Raw genomic sequence first — 18,142 nt, forward strand, 5'->3', positions numbered from 1 at the left:
CAAGAGGAGGCCGTTACTGCTTGGCCAGCACAGCTTTCCTATCGTGCGTGGTCCTTGCTGCCTGCCCTGCCCCGGCTCGCCTCTCTCCAGCCTGCCGTGCTGTGGCTTCCGAGCCCCCCCGGCCACCCCAGCCCTTCTCTGAGATCCTCCCTTACTCAGGGGCAGGGGGGTTAAAATCCCTTCGAGGGCTGGAGAGAGAAGCCTTTGGAAAACGCTGCCTTCTTCTAAAAGCAGATGTGTCAGAGGCAGTGGGCAGACTCCGGAAAAACAATCAGTAACTTTGGGTTCTACATTCACTTAAATAGTGGTAAAGAATCCTAATTTTGTCTCATGTGCTGATTGAAGCTTCTAGCGTTTTTGAAATGTTCTGTGCGCCATTGCCTGGAACTGAGCGTCCGCGCCTCTGACGGGAAAGGGGAGAGCGAAGCGCCTCGAGGCTCCACCTGTCTGCGGGCCTGCACACACGTCCCGGGGGACCCGAGTCCCAGCTGGCGGGTAGCCGGGCAGCCGCACCCCCGGTTCCTCCACTGAATCGTTAAGACCCTCGTCAGATACTGAGTTTGTGCAGAAATCGGTGGAGCTGCTCGGTCAGACGGCTGCACCGCGTACGGGGCTCCCCTCTCGCCTTGGGAGGGAGACGTTCGGTTCTTTGTTGGGGAAGCTCAGAGGGTGAGGGGGGAAAGCCTAAGGGTCAGGGAGGGCCGGGGAGGGAACCCGAGAAAGACCTAGCAGCAGAGTTCCCCGGGCTCTTCCGGGAGAGAGGCGCGGAACGCAGCGTCCCGCTCTGCGCCCGAGGGCTCGGCACGGCCCCGCCCCTCCTGGCCTCTGAGCCACTGTCCCGTCGTGTGGGCTGCGCCCACTGTCGGGGTGTCCTCCCTCAGCAGGGAGCCTCCACGTGCGTGTGGTGGGCTTGATAAGTAACCTGGCAGGGTCAGCCGTCCCGGGGGCACATCAGGGACCGATTGGCGAGGCCCCCCGTCAGCACGCCGGTCGCACTGGGCTGCTTGGGACTGTCATGTGTTCGGGTCGTCAGGGGGCTCAGCGCCGTGAGCCCGGTGATGGCCCGCGAGCGCCGATGGCAGGCTGGAGAACGGGGTCCAGGGCTTGCGTTGAAAAGCACTTGGGTTCAGAGCCCAGGTTCTGAGCCGTAAGAAAATGCACCCTCCCCCGACCCTGTGGAGGGGACAGTCCCCCTGGTACCTCGGTCACACTCCAGCTGCTGCCTCTCAAAGGGTAAAGGAAGAATTTCCTGCGTTTTTTATTTCTGTATACCTAAGTTTATTAAGGACTGCTGTGTTAGGTGGCATCGTATAAAATTGTATGATTATTTACGTTTAATGAAAATCAGAAGTGAAATTTGTGTCCTTTGTTACGTTTTCATCTAACTTCTTGACAAATAAATTTGATGAAGAGGCTTCCTAACATGACATGCTGGTAAGTTAAGTTCTTAACTGTTACAGTAATTAATGAGGCTTTCATGGCAGTATTGGTGATTTCTCATGTTAAGAAAACGGTGTTTGTGTGGCACTGTCTTGGGTCTTAGCTGTTCCCTCGTCCCCGTCGCGGCCGGGGCCTCCCCGCCCACGCGTGTCCCCAGGCGCTCGGGGGCCCTCTGTCCGTAAACGCGTGCCAACACCGGACGCGTGGACAGTTTCCAGTGGTCACTTCCACAGCAAGGCTGTACGGCAGTCCCAGCTGGCCGGAGAAGGAAGTTTCTCGGTGCTTGTTCATGTCGAGAGCTCCAACAGCCACGGGAGTTCCCACACCTCCGCCCAGTTCCGCGTCTTCGTGACTGGAGACTCACTGCTCCGAGCGGCAGAGGTGCCGACGGACTCCTCGGCCGCGCCGGGTGAAGGTTCTCGGCGACGGCGCGGGCGCGCGAGGGGGCGGCCTGGGCCGCCAGCGGCTCGGCGTCGGGCGTCCCGTTGGGTCCCCTGGCCAGTAGCTGGGGGCACCGAGGCGGGCTGGCTCCTGGAGGAGCTCCTGTCCCGGGCTGTCCTCGTCTTCCTCCTCGTCTCACGTGGCCCGCCTGAGGCCTCGTGGCCGCCGTGGAGCCGTCCTTCCGGAGACGCCCGGCCCACGTGGGGTGGGAAGAGTCAGCGGTTCGCCTCGTCCTGCAGGGAGGTGTCCTCCCCCTGCCCCGGGCCCCCCAGCTGCACCCCGGCCTCTCTGGCCCTGAGCCCCTCGAGGCCGGACTCCAGCCTGGATCTGCAAGGGCCCCGGAGGCTGTGGGAGGTCACCTGCTCGGGCCCCGGGGCTGCTCCTTGACAGGAGACGCTCGGGCCCGGAGCTCCCTCCGGGCTGCCTCTCCGCGCGCTCCGGGGGCTGGACCCCGAACCCTCTGACGGTGCCGTCCTCCCGAGCGCCCGGCGCGAAGTGTCGTGCACTTCGCCTCTCACGCTAAGCTGCCAGCGCAGACGAGCCTGTCGCTCGTCCGCCCTCAAGCGGCCGACCTGATCTCCCGACAGCAACAGCGTGTTTTTCCCTTAGCGGGGAGTAGCTTTTCGGCCCTAAACGCTGCGAGGTTGACAGCAAGTTGAGAAAGACACACACGACATTTTAATCTTTTAAAAATAGTCTGTGCCTTGAAAAAATACTCCATCCTCCCGTGTGTCTGCCTGTGGGAAGAAACCGTTGATTGTGGACCCGTGGTCTCCTGCAAGGGACAGAGCCTCTGGAGGCGCCCGGTCCCCTCCCCTCCTTGAGTGCTGGTGGCCTCCAGACGAGCATCTCGCTCTGGGTGGGGGCCAGGGTGGCTGAGACCCTCTTGAAGCGACTCCAGCCAGAGGCGCTTTTAGGGTACACAAGAGCGCCCCCTCCTCGTGCCATAGGAAGGGGGTGCTTTTCCCCCAGGCAGAGTTCTGAGCTGCCCCGACATGCTTGTGCCCCAAGAAAGCCTTTTGCCCGGATGTCTGAAAAGAGCATCATTTTCTCCGGGTGAGTTTCTCTTGAGGCATCAGGCCGAGTGGTCTCCCTGGGGGAAATTGTCACCCCCGATGTGACCTGTCGTTGGGCAGGTCAAGGCTACCACAGGGACAGGGTCTGTTTCCTGCCCAGCAGGAGCCAAGGCCCCAGGCCCAAAGTGAGCAGTGGGTCGGGGGCCACGAGGGGCCCTGGGGGGGGGGGGTCACCCTCACGGGGAACCAGGGCTGTGCTGTGCCCACCCCTGACCCTGGCCGTGCGGTCTGGGGCTTCGGCTCCACCAGGCTTCCACGGGCTCTTCATGCAGCGCTTGGGTCATGCGAGCCGTGAGGGTCTCGTGGAGGGTCAGGCAAGAGGGGTGTGTGGCTCGGGAGTTCTGGAAGAAGTTAGCCTGCTGAGATTTCTCCCTGTGCCCGTGCCATCTGTAAAAGGACATCAATTTACAAATGGCATCTGCCTCTTAGTCTCTGTGTGACCAAGAGCTGGAGTATCTCCTCGCTTAATTTTCGAGTGAGATCTCTAGCAGCAATAAAACGGCAAGTCTGGTGACGGCGGGACGGCCTAGTAAATATTAGACTCCGGATTGTCACTATTCCGGTAACCGCTTCCTTCCTGGGGCCCGATAGGGTGTTAGGCAGATTCTCGGGGTCTGGGCCAGGGCAGACTTGCCGTTCGTGAAACTGGTCCCCACACCGCTGAGGACACCGACACGGCAAGGTCGTCGGGCAGGCCAGACGGGCACGGCTGTCTCTAAACCGGGCCTGGTCTTTGCTGTCCCCTCCCCGTGAAAATAACCAGTGAGGACGCAGTGAAGTGCAAGCCGGCCTCGGGAGCAGGCAGACCGGGCGGCAGGGCCACTGTGCGTCTGCCACGGATGGTGGGTCCGGGGACCCCCCCTCCGCCGGGATGCGCCCCAAACTGTTCTTAAGTGACGATGGCAGCTGGCCTCCCTCCTGAGAGTGGTCTGGTCTCTGTTGGGGGCCTGTGTGTGTTCTCCATCTTTCTCTTTGTCCCCAGTAACCTTTAAACTAAAGCACGGCGTCCAGAGAGAAGGTGAGCTTGACGTTGAATTTCTGTCTGAGCGGCAGTCTTTCCCCGGTGCCTCTGCTGTCCATCACGGCAAAGCGAGTTCCATCTGTAGGAGGCGAACGGGTGCGGGTCTGCGTCCCACTGACCTCCCGCTGCCGGTGGCGAGACCGGCCCTCGCCCGCTGCCTGTGTCAGACGCGCCCTCCGAGGAACGTCACGGACCCTCACCCGCACACCAGAAGCACCTGCACCCCGGGGTTCGGGGCTCCCTGGGCGGGGCCCGGGTGGCCCGCCGGTGGTCCTGCTTCCGCCTTTCTGTCCCTTCTCCCTCTGCTCTGGTTGAGGGCTCCAGGGAGCCCTCGGGTCTGTCACCCACAGCCGGGCCTGGCATCCCGGGCTGCTCGCCAGCTCGGTACCCGAGGGGCGGCACCCTGGGGGTGGGTCCCTGGCGCGCACTGCTGCACCGTGTCCGTTATTAAAGATTCGTTCACCAGGGTTGACATCGGAAGGGCTCATAACCCTGGTATCCGGACCCTGCCGCTCCCTGGACATGTGGCAGTAGAGGGTTGTTGTGAGGAGGGGTGGCGTTGGGGTGGTCGCTCGCTTAGCTAACCTTCACGGTCTGTTTCGAGCCTGGGCCTCACGGACCGCGGGGCCGCAGGGGGTCGTTCCTGTGGGGTTGAGGCTTCAGCCAACGGAAGCCGGAGAATGAGTGTGTGTGTGTATGTGTGTGTATGTGTGTGTGTGCGTGTGTCGCCTAGGGGGAGAGGAGAGCGGGCCTCCCTGCCGGGCCCCAAGGACGAGGCGGCATCTCGGGGGAGAGGAGATGGTCAGCCAGTGGAGGCGCCGTGTCCCTGCTGACTTCAGGCCCAGGAAGCCGGGGCCCCCGGCCACCTCCGTGCCTTAGCACCCGCCCTCCACGGGAACTGCACACCCACAACTAGAGAGAGGCTAAGGCGTGGGGCGGGCGGTGGAGGGGGTGGCGTTGGGCGGCCAGGCCCGCGCTCGGCACCACAGCCTGTCGTCGAGGGCCACCTGTGGCCACAGAGCACCGGGAACGGGGCCGGGCCGAACGGAGATGTGCTACAGCGCCCGCCTCAAAGGCTTTGTGGGAGAAAATAACATCAAGTCCGTCATTCGTAATTTTTAAATTGATTCTGTGTTGAAATAACATGGGATATATTAGGTTAAATATATAGTTTCACCTTTTTCTCACTTGTTAAATGTGCTACTGGAATTTTAAATTTCACACGTGGCTTGCCTTGACCTTGTGTTGGACCAGGCCGGTCTAGAGATAACACCTTCCCTAATGTGTGTGTGTGTGTGGGGGGGGGGGGGGCCTTTCTCAGAGTGTCCTTGGTATTTAAATAAGTGCAGCCACCGCTGAGCAGGGTGTGTGGCTCTGTCCCCAGACCGGATCGTGGTTCTCCCATTGGCGGGAGGAGCGGAGTACTTTTCTCTGGTTTGGAGAGAAAAGCGAGGTCTTTATTTTGTAGACTTGACAAGCTGTCCAGGACACCCCGTAGCTCCCGGAAACCACTCTGTTAGTCGGAATCACCTGACACCTTGACGAGGGAGGCGGCGCATCCTTGTGTTAAAGGTTTCCTCACGTCGCCACCGAGAGGGCGTCGGGCCTTGCCGGCCTCCCCGCCGCTCCGTGGAGGCTGGGAGGCGGCCCCGGTCAGCGGCGGCCCGAGGTCGGGTGTGCTGAGCCGTCTGTCCCGCGGCCCCTTGATGGGCGTGAGCGGGAAACACGGGGGGGCGCATCAGACCAGGCTGTGCTCCCGGACACCCTGCGTGGGGCTCGGTTGTCACACCCTGTTGGCCCTTGGCTTCCTGATCGTGTCCAGAGTCACGGGGGGGGGGGGGGGGGGGCAGTCTGAAGAAACGAGGCGTGAGCAGGGGGGGGCCAGCGACTTGCCCGGCTTCCCTCCGGCCAGGTGTGGGCGCGGCCCCGGGGTGTCCGCACAAGTGCAGTGGGTGGAAACACAGCCGCGGTTGTGTGGAGTTCAAGGCTCGTCGTGGGTCCACGAGTCACGGACGGAAGCATTTTGGGGGACAGCGTAAGCGTGTGTTCACAGAGCCGAAAAGCCGTAGCTTCAGCGTTGCCCTCTTGTGACCTGAAACTTCTCCGTGACGGTCGCCCGCCAGCCTGTGACGGAACTCCGTGATGAGCACACACGCGCACCCACGCCCACGGTTAGCTCTCGGCCGCGGCCCCGCTCACACGTGGAGTCCAGAGGCCTCCCGCCTGCGGGGAGGGGCCGCCCCGTGGCACACACACCACCTCCTGCACCCTGTTCCCCGAGCCGCCACAGCGCGGGTGTGGGCCGCCTTCTGGGCCTCCCCACCCGTGGCCCAGATCCTTCTCTGTCCACCGGCCGAGTCCACGCTGGTGCTAAAGCCGGGGATGGGGGGGCGGCACCACCGTCGCACCCCAACCAGAGCGCGCCGACCGGCTCGCGGGGCCGGGTGTGCAGGTGGGGTGGCCATGGCCGTGGGCGCCAACAGGGACCTCGCCGTGGCCGTGAGCCGCGGCCTCTGGGGAGGGTGGCGGCCGGCCGCCCCTCGCCTTCGGGCCCACGACGTGCCGGGGACCCCGGGCCAGCCCTGCCCACCGGAGGACAGCCAGGCAGGGGCCGGGTTCAGTGGCTCCTGATTAGTTAGGAATGTCACACAATGACATGAATGACAATGAAGTAGAGGACAGAGGACACTGGCCGACAGGCCGACAGGGTAACTCTGGTCACGCGAGCCGGCTGGCGGAGGAGTGTGGCTTTCTTGGCTGCCCCGTGTTTTGCTGGATTAATGTAAACTGCTTTGTTTGCAGGGCTTATTGTCATCCCAAAACCAGGCCAGCTCTCCAGGTGGAACTGTAGTATAGTGACCCACGCGGTCCTGAGGGAGCGACGGACGGAGGCGGGAGCCCCGGGCGCGGACACTCGCGGAGGCAGCTGTCACCCGGAGTCGTGGGAAGACCCTCGGGGCCCGCTCGAAACCGCCTTCTCTGCCACTCACCCAAAGAAGCCGTTGCCATTTTTAAATCGTTCTTGTGGGGCTGCAGTAAAAAATAAGAAATGGGATTTTCTTGCTTTTTACTCAAAAGTTCAATGTAATTAAAATCTCATATATATATATGTGTGTGTGTGTGTGTATCCATACATATATATATATATATAGTATATACATACATAGTGTAAAATGTTTCTTGGACAAGAAATCCCCTTAAACTCAACTCTTACAAATAGCACTTCACTCTGGTTTTGCACTGATGTCTTTATACTTAGGTGGTCAGAAGGCAACCCGGAGGGCACTCGTGAAAGTTGTCACCTTCTGATGGGAATCTGCCATTCAGGACGGTGGATGCTGCGATCTGAGATCTTCACGAGTCGTTTGCACTTAAAATAGTTCACTGCTGTTAGGAAATGACTTTAAATATGGGTCTCACGGACTCACGGCCCTCCAGGGTGTATAGATGCTTTTTAATCTTAACATTTATTTTAATACTGTTGTTTCCAGTGTAGTCTGGCTCTGTATTATATGTACAAATAATGGAATTCTGCTTCTGGGGGACGTGGTTACTTCACCAGTAATTTTCATCAATTTAAGAGCGATATTTCTAATTCATGAAAAAAATATTAATATTAAAACTACCTTGAATACACCATTTGTTTATCTTTTGTCAAGTCGGCTCCATTTTTAATGTAACCTTTTGTTCAATTAAAGTTTGGTATAAAATTACCCCTTTTTCCACCACGTTCCCGGAAGCCCTCCCTCTCTGCTGGCGGTGCCCCGGCCAGGACGGGCCGCTCGAGCGAGCGCGGCTCAGCTGGAGAGTTCCGCGGCCCCGGCTTCAGGCTCACTGTCACGGCCGTCGTGGGTGCCTGCGCATGTGTGGACGGGCTCCGGCGAATCGTTCTTTCCTTCCTGCTCTAAGGCCCGGCTGTTGTCATTGGAAGCCCGTGAGCGCTCGTCCGTCCGTCGGCCTCTGGGGAGCGTGGAGGGCTCCGTTCTCCGCGGGGACTGAGGGCCCCGGGACCGTGCGGGATTTGTGTTTGGTGGAAACCGGCTCAGGAACGGCTCCGCGCGGAGGTCGCGCCACAAGCACTCGTCGACTCCACAGGCGAGAGAACTGCGGTGAAGTGCAGCGGCCAGGCAGAACATTCTCAGCTTTAAAAAGCCCTACGCAGCTGCACCCCCTGAAGGCATTTTTATTTGGTGTGGCCGTAAACCAGGAGCGTGTGACTCGCCTCTCTCTAAGCGAGCACATTAGTCTGGGCCACTGCCCACACGACTTAGGGAGAAAAGCGTACGCCCTTCGAGACGTGCACTCTGTTTTCATCGTTTCTGCGAGCGCAGCGACAGGACCGATGCTTCACCCCAGGCCGTGGCTGCTTCTCAGAGGAGAGGCCCGGTACAGCTGCTCACGGAGCCTCTGGGTCCCAGGGACGTGCACTTTGGGGAAGGTGAACACCAGGAAGCACGGACACCCTGTTGTTTTAAGTGAGACAATCGATTTATGTATCCTGTACATCCGGTACGACCTGCGCATTAAAACAGCACGTCCCAGAGAGTTGGCGTCTGTCCTCTTGGTCAAAGCGCTGGTTTCCAGGCGCTGTCGGTGACGCACAGAACCCCAGCCCCGCAGGTCCAGAGACGCACGAGGCCCACGGACTGCCGCAGGGTCACCAAGGGCCGTCTTGGAAAATGAAGTCCAGAGTTCCTCTTGTGACCCCCCCCCCCCCCCCCGGGGTCGTCTCCTCTTCCTGTGAAGGGACAGGTGGAGGCTGGCTGGGCCCAGGACAACTGTTAAAATTCGGGCACGGTCAGAGGGCCTGGCCGTGCTGCCCGGCTTTCACCGGCCCCACGGGTCACGGCCCTCCAAGTGGGCAGGCCTTGCTCGGTCCACCGTCTGTGGTCACCCTTCGGTCGGGCTCTGGAGTCAACAGCCAGCCGTGTCCCAACGTCGGCTCCTGGCCCCGTGGTCCAAGCTGGCTTCCAAAACCGGACTGCCTCGTGACTGCCACACGCTGGCACCGCCACCAGGGACGTGCAGCGGGCCCTGGACACGTGGCACTCGGGCCAGACTCCGGCCCGTCACGCTCTCACACGCCAGGGAAGGAGGCGGGCTGGGCGTAGGCCTGGCCGGCCTGATCCGCTTTGTACTTGCTTTCCCTTCTTGCCTCGAGCTTTCCGATGCTTCTGGAGCTGGTGAGCACACTCTCCGAGTGTGGGGACCGGTCTCAGGGAAGCTGAGGGGAGGAAGGCGTTCCAGGGAGACTCTAGCTCAGCCCTCGGCCCTGCAGCGAGCTTGCGGGCCGGCCACGTGGCCCGGCCGGAGGAAACGGCGCACGCCCAGGGGTGTCCCCAGCAGCGGGGGCAGCAGAGCCCAGGTCGCTTCGGTGGCATCGCCTCTGCTTTTGCTCCTCCACAAGCAGGACTGTGCCGCTCAGGGCTGTCAGAATCAGAACCCTTGGACCGGCACGGCTGGCCGCACCTCGGCTGTGTGTGCCCGCGCCCCAGGGGTCCCCTCTCGGGCTGGGAGCGGGTGAGCCAGGTGGACGGGGTGCTGGGGCAGGACTTCCACCCCACTTCCCTCCTGGGGCCCCGCGGCGACAACTCCTGTGCCCGGGAGCCCTTTAATAGCGTTGCCTGCAAAGGCTCAGGCGGCCTCCCTCAGCGCCTGCCCAGTCGCGAGTGAGCGGAGGCGGACGCGGCCTCCCATGCCCACCACTGGGCCGAGAGCGGGCCGCTGCGTGCGGGCACCCAGGGGGTGCGGGACGCCCCAGCGCGGCCGGCAGCACCTTCCCGCGCTCCGAATCTGCGGGACGGGGGAGTCGCTCTGGCGCGGGGCTGGGCCAGCCGTGGCCACCCTGGGGCCTGGTGTGGCTGCTTCACGGCACTTTTATTCCAGAGACCAACGTTGAGCCAAAAGAGCTTCATTTGGTGGACAGGTCACACCCCACAGGGGCCTGGCCCGAGAGGCCCTCCGTGGGGAGGGGCAAGTTTGCTTTCTCAGAAAGTCATGCGGGAGAACGTTAAAGATTTTCCCCTCAAATTTTACACCCTTAAAGGGGGTAAGAGTTTTCCTTACTCTGGAGGACTGCCGTGGAGCCAGTCCTCGAGGACAGGAGCCCGTCCCTGCTGAGCCGCTGGCCCTTGGGGGCCTGCTTCCCCGGCGCCTCCCGCCTGGGCTCACCCACAGCGGGGCCCTCTGCGATCCCGGCTCCCGCTCCCGTCTCCCCGGCCTCCCTGCCTCAGCTCCCTCGGGCCTCGGAACTCCCGGATCCTCCCGCAGAGGCAGAACGGTGCCCTGCCCGCCCGCACAGCAGGGCATCGGACAGCCCGCCAGGGTGTTAAATGGGGTCAAAGGAAGCTCTTTTCGACCCCTCGCCATGTGCACCCAGCTCTCAACATCCCCCAAGTCTTGTTTCTGGTCTTGACTCTGCCCTTCCTGGGCGCCTCTGCCCCCCTTCGGCCCGCACCCCCCCTGCCTCGCACACCCGCCCCTCCCGCGGCTGCCGCGTCCACCTGCCGACTGTCCTGTGAGGCCGGGCCCTGCTCCACCACCTGTGACTCGGGTCCAGAGGCGGTGGCCACCAGAGAGGACGTGACCAAGAGGTTTGACCGCGTGGTGACTAGACTCCCAGCCCCCCAAGTGACAGGGCTGGTCACCGTGCCCAGCAGGGGGCGGCAGGGCCTCCGTCGTCAAGGCCGGCTGGCCCTGCGCTAGCCTGGGCTGAGCCGGTGACGCAGCTCCAGGGTCCCCACTCCCCACTCTACCTCCCTGACGATGACCAGCCTGTCACAGACTTGTCTCAAAAGAGGGAACAAGAAGACTGAAACTAACCTGGGAAATTTGCTCTTTTTCTTTTTTTAACGTCGCAAGTCTGTGGGGACGAAGAAAGAAGGCATCGTTCCCACAGGGGAGCAGCGCGCTCTACTCACGGGAGGAAGCCGTGAAGCCTGCGCCGACGAGCCTCCTGCTGGGCGGCCTCCCTGCCTCGGCACCCAGGCCAGGCCTGCGTTTACTCCTTACGGGCTTTTCAAGCGCAACAAAATTAAGCCGTACCGGTCTTCCCAACAAAATAAATTCCCCAAATATGCTCACAAAACCTAAAGCAGAGAGACAGCTGGTCAGGACACGTGTTAAAGTCAGGAAGTGTTCAAATGTCGTAACACTTATTCTTTAATAAAGCTCCGACAGCACAGTCTAACGCCGTCACGCGCCCAGCGCCGTCGGCGATGTCCTGAAGGCGCCGTGCACACAGCCACGGCGACACCGAGCCTAAATACATAATACAAATTCGGATTTCTCTTCGGATTCAGATAAAAAATTACAAAATATTCTCCACCCCCAGTTCTTACGTTACGAGAATGAAACCAAAGCCCCGAATGAGGTGGTCTGACGAACGCATTCGGCAGGAACACAGCACAGCCGCTCTCGGGGTGCAGATCCCGGGCTCCGGCTGGCCAGCGGGGCATCGCTCTCGGGGCGCCAGGCTCCGCGAGGGGGACGGGGCTCTCCCCGGAGCCCTCCACCCAAGGCTCAGAGGCGATCGCCGCGGCCCAGCCGCACCTGGTTCCGCGCCCCCGGCAGGCCACCGGCGCGCGCTGCTCAGTAGCGGCCGCCTCTCCTCCCTATCGAGGGCAGACGACACTGTTTCAGGTTAGGCTTCACGTCCTTCTGCGGGTCTGCCTGTCAGAGGAAAGGGCAGACGCTGAGCGGAGGCCGGGACGGGCCCGGGGCGGCGAGCGGCGGGACGCTAGCGAGACGGGCTACCTTCTGGTTTGTGCCGACAAACTTCAGGGGCCTCGGCACCGGGACTCTGCTGTTCGCTCCGGGTCCAAACACGGAGTGCAGCGCGGGGCTGGGGTACGAGGCCAGTTCGGTCACTCCCGAAAGCTTCAGTTTGGGCAGTTGCATCAGGCAGGCGGGTCCCTGTCTCGTGGGAGGGTCCTCCTCTGACTTTAGGGACGGTTTCTTGAAACAAAACACAGGCCCGTTGAACGTGCAATGGTGTCCCCCTTATGGAAATCGGGAAATACAACAGGGGCTCTTTTGCACGACTTTGGCCTAATCTAACTTGACCCAGAGGTTTGACCACGGGGTGACTAGACCCCCAGCCCCCCAAGTGACAGGGCTGGTCACCGTGCCCAGCAGGGGGCGGCAGGGCCTCCGCGCCGAGTCGTCAAGGCCGGCCGGCCCTGCGCTAGCCTGGGCTGAGCCGGTGACGCAGCTCCAGGGTCCCCACTCCAACTCCCTGACGATGACCACATCTGCCCGCGGCCTTGCTTTCGTGTGGCTCACGTGCTAAGAATTTTTTTTACATTTTTCAAAAGCTGAAAACAACTTCACGGCATGTCACAACTATAGGAAATTCCCGTCTCAGTGGAGATTGTCCTATTGGAACACAGCCCCACCGTTCATTTACGGATCATCCACGGCACCAGAGAAAAGAGGGCGGTTGTGACAGGGCCTTACGGCCCACAAAGCTGGGAAGGCTTATTACCGCACGGCCCCTGTAGACACGCGCAGCCCTCGGGAGTGCCGACAGGTGTCTGGCCAGGAGGGAAGGGCAGAGCAGGGACAGCAGCTGGCAGGTGAAATGAGGGAGGCTCAGGTGGAGGGGGGAGCTGCCGAGAGGGGGATGCCTCCCCCACGTAAAGGGAAGGCCTGGGGAGAAAAGCAGGTCTGGGGGGAAAGACCGGGAGACCGGGTCTGAACAACTCGGCCCGTGCACCACGGGGGAGCATCAGGCAGCAGCCTAGAATTCCAGAAAGCCTCCTGGCGGCAGCCACACCCGTGGCCTCGGCTCCTCGCACGTACCGACGCTCAGTAAATGCTGGGGTGAGCGACGGAGGGCACGGTCCTCACGAAGCGCGGGGCCAGCCCAGAACGTGGGACCAGGGAGCCGAGAGCTGGGGCCACGTGGGGCACCTGAGGACGACAAGACTGCAAGAGGAAGGTGCCGTTTCTAAAGCGACCGATCCGGGCCCAGACCGGTGCTCACCCGGACCCGCTGCACCCGCGTGGACGTCTGAGGCCGCGTGGTGGCTGGGGCCGGTCACTCGCCAGCTGGGTCACCTGGGTCAGTGTGGCCTGTGCCCTGTGCTGGTCAGGGGGCACAGGCAGATGACAGCGGCAGAGTGCATGGGCAGAGAACCTGGCACCCACGCGTGGGACAGTCCCACCTCGCCAGGCCTGTGCACACGGGGTGCCGCACCCGCCGTCTCCCCTCGGCCAGCGGGACGGAAAGGCCAGGCACGACCGGAGCCCGGCTCCCTGCACCTGCCGAGGGCGGTGTCTTCCGCGGGGACGCAGGCCACCTGAGGGCATCGGGTCCCAGCTACCGAGACCATTTCCAGCTCCCCGACTTCACTTAGTACCTGTTTCCTGCCCTCCTTTGAAATCTGCCAGCCGTTAAGGAGTAGTTCCGGAGCCACGGGGCGCTCTGAGAAGACGGACTTCCTGTGGCTGGCCAGAGCCTGCTTCTCCGCTGCCCTGTGGGGAAGGAAGAGAGGGGAGTGGCCCCTGAGCACGTGCGCAGCACGACCATTCCGCCTCGTCACCGCCTCCTCCACGTCAACCGTTCCGGGAGCCTTTTCCGTCCTCTGTGTCGGCCTGCCGGTCTCTGGGCTGGGAGAGGAGAGGGCCCCGTGCGCGTGGGCCCTGCCCCCCGGGAGGTCTGGGTCAGGGAGCACAGGGAGGAGCAGAGTTGGACGCCCTCGGGCAGGTACTCCAGTGCCGGCACCCCCAAGCCTTACGGCGAGATCCCCCGGGCGACACGGCCGTGCACCGGGCCCCTCCCGGAGCCCGGGCACCAGCCACAGCGCAGCCACAGAACCGCCCCCCTTAGACCCTGCTGTGGAGTCGCTGAGGCCGCTCCAGAAAAGGTCGAGGGGTATGTTCCCGGGGCCCCCGAGTTCAGGACGGAGCTGTTCCCGGACCCAGCTGCCCCACCACGCGCCCCCCGGGTCTCCACAGCCAGCTCCGCCTACCACACGGAGGCCCACGGAGGCCCACCTCTGGTCCTGGAAGTAGGGGTGCTGCAGGGCCTGATGGGCAGCGATTCTCTCGTCGGGGTCGTAGGCCACCATCGCGTGCAGGAGGGAGAGGCATTTCGGGGACAGATTGGCTGTCAGTAGAGGTATTCCTGATCCCTTTTTAAAAGGAAAATCAAAACTCATAGCTCTCGACCTGTATTGAAAGCCCAATGACAACAAACGATCATGCCATTATGTAGAGCACCTGGCCAGCCGTCGTCATGATCCTACAGGGACCCGCACGGAGAAGGGGGCGGGACCGAACCATGGTCCAAACCCAGAGAAAGTGCAACAGCCCAGGGGCCCCTCACACGAGCTGCGGAGGCGACAATGATGTGTCACCGGAGGCTTATGGACTCTGGCTGAGGTTTGCGCAGGGGGAAGCCGCGTGTGCCCCAGCGGGGTGCAAGGGAACTCTCTGTACCTTCCGCTAAGTTCTGCGGCGAACCAAAAACCGCTCTACAAAAGTAAAGTCTACCTTTTTAAAAACAGGGCAGGGGTTGTGAAATCTGTTATGCTATCAGTGTGAGAAAACGACTTTCCCCCCAAAAGACTCAGAGCACGTGCCCACCTGAGAAAAATGACGTAAAGTTTATAAGCAGAAAAAGGAAGAATTCAAACTAGTTGTCACCTCCTCGCCTTCCAAGGGCCCAGGAGCTGCCCACCCCCTCAGCCCACAGGGCTCCCCCTCGGAGGCCCCCGGCTCCCCGGATTCAGCAACCAGTGCCGGCGTGGGCGTCAGTGTGGCTGGCAGCTCTGGGTGACGGTCACAGAGTGCTCACTGCGCACCGCCTGCACGTGGCATCCCTCTCCACCCAGAGGTCCCTGGGTCCTGGGTCAACATTCAGAGGACGGGACCCGATGGCCAGGCCCTCAGCGAGGCCAGGAGCATCTCCCGCGGCACCTAGGGAGGGGCACCCTGGCGGGACCCCCGGGGTGGGGGGAGACGGCTCCGAGCGGCTCGGTGCTCACACCAGCCCGACCTGGGGCCCCTTCAGCGGCTGCGGGGACCCAGGCGGACGGAGGAGCCACGAGGGCAGCAGAGGTGGGGCCCGGTCCGCCCCCCCACCCCACTGGCTCCCCCCCGGCAGCCCCCGCAGGGGGCAGGTCCACTTGGGGCCCCGGGGCGCCCACGCACTTACTGTTTGAACTTGGTGAGAGTCTTCTCCGCAGGTGTGCCGATGATGTCGTGGATTTTTGAGATCTGGTCCAGCTCGTTGGCTCCGGGGAAGAGGGGCTGAAGGCTGGGGGAGGGGGAGGCAGGGCGGAGCTGCGGTCAGGACGGGCCGGGGCCACCTCATCCCAGCGACCCCCTTTGTGGGGCAGCCAGCTCCCACAGAAACCCGAGGACTCGAAAGCCGCATGGCACCCTGTGCATGGGACTGCTCCGGCCTGTTTCTCCTTTACAGTGAGCGGGTGACACTCTTAAGACACGGCCACGTTCCCCTCCGTACCCCTGGGATCTCTGCAGCGAAACAGGAATGTTCACACCGGGACACCTAACCTCAAGTCTCGCGTCCCAGGGGCTTTCTCGACAAAAATTCATGGTGGGTCAGGTCCGGTTTTGTTGACAGATGAAGTCCAAGAAACGTTTTGGTTTTCAGCGATTTTATGGATTTGGGAATCGCGGATGAAAGAATTTAGGCTTCTGTAAGTGAGTTCAGTTCGCAGGACGGGCCGCGGCGGAGGGTTTACTAGCGCGGCTTGGGCACCGGGGCCACTTCTGCGCGGGCAGGTGGCTCTGAGATGGGGCGGGAGGCAGAACGGCGGTCTCCCCACGGGCCGCCCCTCGCTCGGCGGATGAGCAGCCGTCACGTTCTCGACACCGAAGTCCCTCAACATCCTTTCGGATTAATTCAAGGGATCTCAGCACAGCGGAAAGGACCGTCAGTACTTTTAGCATCAGTGAAATCGCCACTCGGCTTTCCAAAATCACCAAGCCGATTATCAACAGGTACATCCTGAAGGACGTGTGTGTCTGTATTCACCAAGTGGTCAGCTGGGCAGGCGGCAACCGATGACTCGGGTCCCCGCCTATGATGCACGTCACCCGACCTTAAACGCACCTGCTCGTGCTTCGCGATCCGCTCGGAGCACGTGGGCACCACCCTGCCCCTCCCTGGGCCTCTTCAACCCCACGCCCTCCTCACCTCTGGGGGAGACCAGCCCCTTCCCTTCTCCCGGGCCGCTGCTCCATCCAGCGGTGAGGCCCCGAGGCTGGGGGAGAGGGGGCCGGGGAGGCCGGGAGGATGGTGAGGACGGGGCTTTCTGGAATCCAGCCGTGCCGCAAAGCGGCCCACCCTCACGCTTGCGGCCAGAGCATCCTACTCGGTGGACTGTCTCTCTCAGGGAAGGCCCCGGGAGCAGGGCTGCTGCCCACACGGCAGGCCCCGCCAGCTGGCAGGAAGCGCCCTCCACTCTGCTTCTGAGCGTCAGTCACTCCACGATGAGGCCGAGTCAGGAGGCCCACCGACCTCAGGGAAGAGCTGACTGACGGTAGTTTGTACTTTGTGAGAAGCAGACGAGGAGAGTATTTGCCGCAAAGTGAAAGGAAAGCCTGCGACGTTTTCCGTCAGGTTAACACCAGTCACGTGAGCAGGATGACTGCAAAATCTGTTTGGTGAAGGAAGGCACCGGCATGACGCCATTGGGCTGGCCGGGCCTCGCCAGGCAACCTGTTCGGGAAGGTTCACTGGGGGGGGGGGCGGGGAGGGGGGCACCGGGCGGGAGTCCTCAGACGCGAGGCGGGCCTCGGGCCTACCTGGCGATCTCGTAGAGCACACAGCCTGCGCTCCACAGATCCATCTTGTAGGTGTAGAAGCCGTCGGTGAGGAGGCACTCCGGGGCGCGGTACCAGCGCGTGGAGATGTACTCGGTATACGGCTGCTTGGAGTAGACGCTCCGGCAGGACCCAAAGTCCCCTAATTTCAGGACGTCCTGCTGCAAGGGGAGAAAGGCGGGGACAAGTGACGTCTCAAGCCGCTGCTGTACCACAGACCATTTCAAGTGTTTATGCACCAACAGGAAAATTACCAGCATTGCAACTAGCTCGTGAAAAGAAATTACTTTATAAGCACCTGAGAGTGCCTGTGACAGATAAGAGAGTGGGGTCTCTGCTCAGTGGGACGCGTTTCCAGACATCCTACCTGTGTCTGACGACTATTTCCGGACGTCTACAGGTTTGGGGAAACGTTAAGTCACCGCGCGAGTCTACAAATGAATTAAACACCGTATCGTGTCACCCGATCGTGACTCTAGCTGCGAAGTTAGCCCTGCTGGCAGCTTTGTTTTCCCTGTTGGGGGAGGGGGAGGGGAGCAGGGTTGGGGCCAGTTCTCTGGAGCGAAGAGCTCTTGGGAGCAGGTCAGACAGACTGGGTAGACCCTCTTCGGGACACCTCTTCCATTCTGCTTACCCCTCACACGTTCAGCTGATAAACTAGAGGCTGGTAATGCACTTGGAGCCTCTGGTACCTACAAACCTCCGGCAAACATTAAACGCGGGCACGTTTCCTACCCAGGTTACCACGAAACCTCATTCCGGCGGCCTTTCAACTGATCCCATTCCCCAGTGGATCATGTTGGACTTCCAACAAAAATCGTAAGGCATGTTAAGAGGCAAGAGAAAACAGTCTGAAGAGAGAAAGCAAGCGTCAGAACCAGTTTCAGAGAGAGCACAGATTTAAGGATTTTAGAATTACCAGTCAGGGAATTTAAAATCACTATGAGTAATCTGTTAAGGGCTCTAGTGGAAAAAGCAGACAACATGCAAGCTCAGATGGGAAATGCAAGCAGAGAGATGGAAACTCTAAGAAAGAATCAAAAGGAAGTACTAGAAATAAAAAACACCGTTAACAAATAAAAAGTGACTTACAAGCTCAATAGACTAGACAGCCAAGGAAAGAAGCAGGGAGCCAGAAGATATGCCAACAGAAACTTCCCAAACTGAAATGCAAAGAGAGAAAACAATGGCAAAACCAGAAAAGATCAGCCAAGAACCACGGGACCGTTTCAAAAGTGCCTGGAACCGTGGCACTGGTACCACAGCACGGACGGACTCCAAAATGGCGATGCTGAGGGGAAAATCCAGGTCAGAAAAGAGCACATACTATACAATTCCACTTAGAGAACATTCTAGAAAGTGCAAA

At 61.1% G+C, this 18,142-nt stretch overlaps 2 protein-coding genes across 14 annotated transcripts in view; one reads left to right on the forward strand and one right to left on the reverse strand.

Annotated features, from left to right (window-relative positions):
- The window catches only part of WDR20 (WD repeat domain 20), a 65,117-nt gene extending 57,498 nt beyond the window's left edge, over positions 1-7,619 (forward strand). For all 7 annotated transcript variants that reach the window (XM_043557052.1, XM_043557050.1, XM_043557046.1 and 4 more), the window contains one exon: positions 6,781-7,619. In XM_043557052.1, coding sequence (XP_043412987.1) covers positions 6,781-6,834 — 54 coding nt within the window. In that variant the 3' untranslated portion in view covers positions 6,835-7,619. The remainder of the gene's footprint in view (positions 1-6,780) is intronic.
- The window catches only part of MOK (MOK protein kinase), a 69,816-nt gene continuing 52,924 nt past the window's right edge, over positions 1,251-18,142 (reverse strand). For 3 of the 7 annotated variants that reach the window (XR_006293524.1, XR_006293527.1, XR_006293528.1), the window contains 7 exons: positions 16,759-16,937; positions 15,140-15,241; positions 13,978-14,151; positions 13,341-13,455; positions 11,734-11,934; positions 11,319-11,649; positions 1,251-11,066 (listed from right to left, as the gene is read on the reverse strand). Coding sequence is in view for 1 of the 7 variants with exons in the window: in XM_043557053.1 (XP_043412988.1) it covers positions 11,569-11,649; positions 11,734-11,934; positions 13,341-13,455; positions 13,978-14,151; positions 15,140-15,241; positions 16,759-16,937 (852 nt within the window). In the remaining 6 variants the exon portion in view is untranslated. Of the gene's footprint in view, positions 11,067-11,099; positions 11,650-11,733; positions 11,935-13,340; positions 13,456-13,977; positions 14,152-15,139; positions 15,242-16,758; positions 16,938-17,143; positions 17,261-18,142 lie in introns of those variants that run through there. The other 4 variants (XR_006293526.1, XR_006293525.1, XR_006293529.1 and 1 more) reach the window with 4 other exon arrangements.

The sequence above is a fragment of the Prionailurus bengalensis genome, chromosome B3 (assembly GCF_016509475.1).
Source record: "Prionailurus bengalensis isolate Pbe53 chromosome B3, Fcat_Pben_1.1_paternal_pri, whole genome shotgun sequence".
NCBI classification, from domain to species: Eukaryota; Metazoa; Chordata; class Mammalia; order Carnivora; family Felidae; genus Prionailurus; species Prionailurus bengalensis.